General features: G+C 35.3%; 1 protein-coding gene across 1 annotated transcript; it reads left to right on the forward strand.

Annotated features, from left to right (window-relative positions):
- The first annotated feature begins 2,307 nt into the window (after window positions 1–2,307).
- Window positions 2,308–6,168, forward strand: gnrh2 (gonadotropin-releasing hormone 2). The gene is made up of 4 exons (XM_052104473.1): window positions 2,308–2,407; window positions 5,483–5,622; window positions 5,763–5,846; window positions 5,946–6,168. The coding sequence occupies exons 2-4, from the start codon at window positions 5,485–5,487 to the stop codon at window positions 5,982–5,984; spliced, it is 261 nt and encodes an 86-aa protein (XP_051960433.1). The 5' UTR covers window positions 2,308–2,407; window positions 5,483–5,484; the 3' UTR covers window positions 5,985–6,168.

Consider the following 6,168-nt stretch of genomic DNA (forward strand, 5'->3'; position numbering starts at 1 on the left):
GTTCATGTAATACATTGTATATGTCCACATTAGAGGTAGACTGATATATCGGTTTTATCAGTTAATCTGTGCAGATAGTTGCTTTTTGGAACTATCGTTATAGGCAAAAATCTATGAATTATTTTAGATATTTTTATCCACACTTCAATGCATAATTTATTTTGATTAGATTAATCAGGTGTTCTAAATTGAAGCAAGAGCATGCAGAGACTTTTTAGAAATGTGCCCCACAGCACATCCATCGTGTATCCAACTTTCTTGTCAATAATAAAAAAAAAAAAGCTCACATTGTGATATATAAAATATTCAGTCTGGTGAATATAGGCTATAAAAGTGTGATTTGGTTAACTCTTATATATAGAGCATTCTAACTGAGCCAATTCTGCATCATTTCAAAATAAAAGTCCCATAATTAGTAAGTGTATTTTGGGCTTATTTATAGTTAAAAGTCCTAAATTTTTTCAATCAGACATGATTGATCCCTAAGGGAAAGTTCAGGGTGTGAGTCATGTCACCTTGTGTCACCGTGTCTGGCATCCTTCCTGGCCCTGTAGTCCTGTGTATGACCCCTGTGTGTGTTTAAACACTGTTTGACAGGAACTCAATCAGAACTTGAAACACTGCAATGAGTCAGACGACATCCGTCACTCTCCCTACTCCAATCACCACATGAGGAGATCTTCTCTGTAATTAAGACCCATATTAGGTTTGAGTGTTTGCACAATCTCTTGCTGCTCGGGGTCTCCGGGCGGGGTGTCCAAGTCGCAAAGGATGGATGTGAGATAACAATGGCCAATTTTCCCAACTTGGAGGAAATGAGCTAGACATTAGCTTTTAAATAAAACATGCTCATCAATCATCATATGATATTGAGGTCATTATTGAGTTGCCATGTCTAAAACATTAATGCATAGAATAATATATTCATTTATTTACAGTAAATATCTACAATGATCAGATTTAGATAGCTGACTCCAATGAAATAATAGATTTTTCTCTAGGCTAATACGTCATTATTTTTATTTCTTGCAATCGCAACTTTATTTGTCTTAATTATGAGATATAAACTTGTAATCACGACTATATTTCTAATTATTACAAGCTATATGCTCAAGTAGCACATTATTTGGATCTGTACATTTATTCATGTGATAATCTAATCAGACAATCGTGTGACAGTAGTGCAGTGTATAAAATTATGCAGATACTGGTCAGGAGCTTCAGTTACTGTTCACATCAACCATCAGAATGGGGGAAAACGTTTATCTCAGCAATTTAGACCATGGCATGATTGCTGGTTTGAGAATTTCTGTAACTGCTGATCTCCTGGGATTTTCACGCACAACAGCCTCTAGAATTTATTCAGAATGGTGCCAAAAACAAAAAACACCCAGTGAGTGGCAGTTCTACGGACAGAAACACCTTGTTGATGGAGAGGTCAATGGAGAATGGTCAGACTGGTTCAAGGTGAAAGAAAGGCTACGGTAACTCAGATAACCACTCTGTATAATTGTAGTGAACAGAATAGCATCTCAGAATGCACAACACATCAAACATTGAGACAGCAGAAGACCACGTTGGGCACTACAGGACCATAGTGTTCCTAATAAAGTGCTCAGTGAGTGTAAAATTGCAAATGCTAGAAAGGTTAGAACTCGAAATATATTTTTTGTGAGTTAATTTCTCAAAATTGCGAATCCTCGTGATTGAAGAAATGCAATGCAATTGCAGGTTTCTTTTTTCTCGTAATTTAATTGTGACTTTATTCCTCATTATTACAAGAGATGAACTCGCAATTGCAGGAAAAGTCTAAATTGCCTCTCTTTTTTTTAGTCCTTGGTGGGATATCACAATTGATAAAATAGCAGTGGAGTCCAAACTTTTGACTGGTAGTGCATTTTCTTCTGTTTTTGTCTGGTTCTTTTGCAAAGTCCACTCTGTTTAATTAGCACTTTGGCACATGATGTTTTTTATTGACAGTTGTTTTGAAGTTGAAAATTTGTATTGCGTAAAAGTGATGTAATTGCCAAAAGTTGCATGTTTTTTGGCAACACTGATGTGTGCATTTTGAATTGAGCTGATCTTACACATGCTCTCCTCCCAAAGGAACCACACTGACCATGAGAAGTGTGTGAGGACTGGGGAGGTCAAAGTGTGTGTGTATTTTTGACAGGGAGGAGAGATCTGGAGTGGTACATAAATTGTGAGGAAGAGGAGAAGGAATATTTCAGAGAATGAGAGGAAGACATATCTCAGAAACTGAGAGCTGAATCTCTGTGATTCCACTGAACTGTTCTGAACTGTTGAGGACAAGGAGACCCAATCAGGATTACCAAGAGCAGGACTTCACAGTAGAGGACATACTTCTAGATAATACTTCAAGAAAAGACGTGCCCATAGGTAAAAGGTAAGAACAGTTGATTTTAGTCTAATTTGGAAGTTTCATTTTGATTTGGGTAGTCATTTCAGAATTATAATAGATTGTGCTAATGTTATTATTTTAATCCTACACTAAATATTATTTTAAAAACATAACATAACTTTTTCCCTGTGAATGATCAGTTTAGATTGTGTCCATATCTGTGTGACATCTTTACGGATTTTTACTTACTATTTTACTAAATATAAATCTGAATATGATCATGATATTTAACATTGTCTATATGTAATTGTTTTAATAGATAACTATAATAATTCATGTTAACATATTACAATAAGTTAACATTTGTAAAAACATTAGGGATCAAGAACTAAAAATGACCTTTTTAACAGCATTTATTCATCTTGGTAAATGATAATATATGAAAATGAATGTATAAATATTCAATCATAATGCATTTCCTAATATTAACATATACAACTTTAATTTTTTAAAATATATTAGTATATACAATTAACGTTATATGAATGTTATAGAAATGTGTAATATTATATCAAATAAAAAAAAAGCATTAACCAAGATTAATAAATGGTATAGGAGTTAATTGTTAACTAATAGAATATTCCGGGTTAAATACAAGTTAATCTCAATGGACAGCATTTGTGTCATAATATTGATTACAAGAAAAAAAATCACTTTGACTCCTCCCTAATTTTCTTAAAAAACATTAAATACAATTTTGGTTACAGTGAGGCACTTACAATGGAAGTGAATGGGGCCAATTTTTGGACAGTTTAAAGGCAGTAATGTAAGGCTTATAATTTTATAAAAGCACTTACATTAATTATTCTGTTATAACTCATGTATTATTTGAGCTGTAAAGTTGTTTAAATCGTCATTTAAGCCATTTTAGGGTTTGTTGATGGCAACAAAGTTGTATTGGAATATATAATATAATATTGGAAATCAGAAAAGGTTAGTAAGTGATTTTATCACACTAAAATCATGTTAACGTACATATTGTTTTTATCTTGTGACTATACTTGTGAAACAGTGAGTATTTTATTGTTTACGGATTGGCCCCCATTTCCTTCCACTGTAAGTGCCTCACTGTCTCCCAGATATTTGCTATTCTTTTGGGGGTAATCAACATTATGCCACAAATGCTGTCAACTTGTACTGAACCCGGAATATTCCTTTAACTAATATTAATGAATACAACCTTCTAAAAAGTGTTACTAACCCACATAACAAACACATGATCAAAGACACTTTAATTTAGGAATTTATGGAATGTCTGATGAATAGACCACTTTCTGTATATAAATATATATAATTTTTTTTCACATACAGTATATATATATATATATATATATATATATATATATATATATATATGCATTTTAGGGTAAAACAAGTGTAATTGCGTCATTGTTATTGTGTGAAGATTTTATTAACTCAGTTTTGCCATATTGTGATCATTTTGACACCATCGTCATCATCATGTTATCTGAACCTCTATTGTTGGAAATACATATCGTCCTGAAATTGTTTGATAAATAAAGACAATTACTTAATCAGTGGTGCATCCAGGATTTATTGGGTGGCACACCAAAACATGTGCATATGTATGTATGTATGTATATAATTGTGAGTGAGTGAGTGAGTGAGTGTGTGTGTTTATGCCTAATTAAACAAGTTCAAATAGGACAGTGGTATTCAATTAACAATATAAAAGGTCCAATTTCTATATTTTCTTCCAAGTAAAATGAGCAGATTTACAGATAATAAAATAGTGTCTTACAAAACTCCAGTGAGCAAGCCAAAGGTGAGTAGTCTGTAACAAGAACTCAGCAAACACAGAACATTCCCCTAAGTTAACGTTAGCATATGTTCCTTTTTTTGTTCATTTTTGGGAACCAATTCTCTTTAGGTTATATTTTTAAAACCATAAACTAATGTTTCCAGAACATTGAAGGCAGATTTTTCTGTTGCAACCTTAAAAGCACTTATGCAGAATGTTCTCTAATGGTTATTTTTAGTTTTTATTTGTGAAACCATAAACTAACATTCCAAGGGTTTTATTTTTCGTTCACATTTTCATAACTTTTCATCATCACATTTGATTATGTGAGTTTGACAGACAACAGTGAATTAAATTAGTGAAGTAGGCTAGCATTTCATTAAATGCAGAAAATAGATAGGCCAACAGTAACTGCCATTTTAATGCATTATATGAACACATGATAAAAACATTCAAGAATGCACTTTCTACTTAATATATTATCTTTATTTCTCCCCAATTTGGAATGCCCAACTCCCAATGCGCTCCAAGTCCTCATGGTGGCCTAGTGACTTGCCTCAATCCGGGTAGCAGAGGACAAATCTTATCCGCGCATCTTATCACATAGCTTGTTGAGCGTGTTACAGCGGAGACCTAGTGCGTGTGGAGGCTTCACGCTATTCTCCGCGGCATCCACGCACAACTCACCACGTGCCCCACCGAGAGTGAAAACAACACATTATAGCGACCATGTTTACCCCATGTGACTCTACCCTCCATAGCAACCGGGCCAATTTGGTTGCTTAGGAGACCTTGCTGGAGTCACTCAGCATGTCCTGGATTCAAACTCGTGACTCCAGGGGTGGTAGACAGCATCAATCCTCGCTGAGCTTCCCAGGCCACACATAATATATTATCTTAATATCAAATCACCTAAGTTGCTGTCCGCCACCCGGATTGAGGTGAGTAACCACGCCCCCATGAGGACCTACTAAATAGTGGGAATTGGGAGAAAAAGGGGCTAAAAATAAAGAAATTGCTCAAGAGTGCGATTTTTTTTTTTGTGGATGAGTGAAGCGTGTGCAGATCAAATGCTGATCATTTACATTATAGCCTGTCCTTTAAAATGATTGTTAGCAATCACATTGACTGGCTGCTACATTATAAGTGAACATACAGTATGTGACTGGGAAAACAAAACCCCTCCCCCCGGAGGATCCACTGGTCTTAATGTGTCAGCGTAACAATAGTGCCATTCTCTCGCTCTCTGTTCATCTCATATATCTCTATTCTAACTCTCTTCTTACTTCTTTCCCCAGTAATGGTGCATATCTGCAGGCTGCTTATGGTGATGGGGATGTTGCTGTGTCTAAGTGCCCAGTTTGCCAGCTCTCAGCACTGGTCTCATGGCTGGTACCCTGGAGGAAAGAGAGAAATAGACACTTACGATACATCAGAGGTGCGTTAACCAAGTCTTATTGCTGAAACCAATGCTCACTGCCAAACCAATGACAATCAATTCCAGGCAAAACAAGATCTAAAATACTGTCAGATTAGGACTGTTTTTTGGGATGTGGCTAATTTTGCTATCTGTAACAGATTTCTGAGGAAATTAAACTCTGTGAGGCAGGAAAATGCAGCTACCTGAGACCCCAGGAGAGAAATGTTGTGAAGACAATACTGGTGGGTCTTGTATTATCCCCAATAAATAGTAGTTACATAAGCTAATATCATGTCTGGATATTGTGGGGTGTAACTAACTTGTTTCAACCACTTTAACAGCTGGATGTGCTCATCAGGGATTTTCAAAAGAGAAAGTGACATCATGATGCCTTCTCAGCCGGTGTCCAAAGAAACGTCCTTTTCAGCCAATATATTACTTTTCCGTGTAAATGGTGTTTTTTTTTCTTCATTTCTGTAAATTTGTGTATGCCCTGTGTTTTGTTGAAGTCTCATAACCACTGTTAGTATACTATCTGTGTATCCATTTGCAGAACTTCCTACA

Source organism: Xyrauchen texanus, chromosome 34, assembly GCF_025860055.1.
Source record: "Xyrauchen texanus isolate HMW12.3.18 chromosome 34, RBS_HiC_50CHRs, whole genome shotgun sequence".
NCBI lineage: Eukaryota > Metazoa > Chordata > Actinopteri > Cypriniformes > Catostomidae > Xyrauchen > Xyrauchen texanus.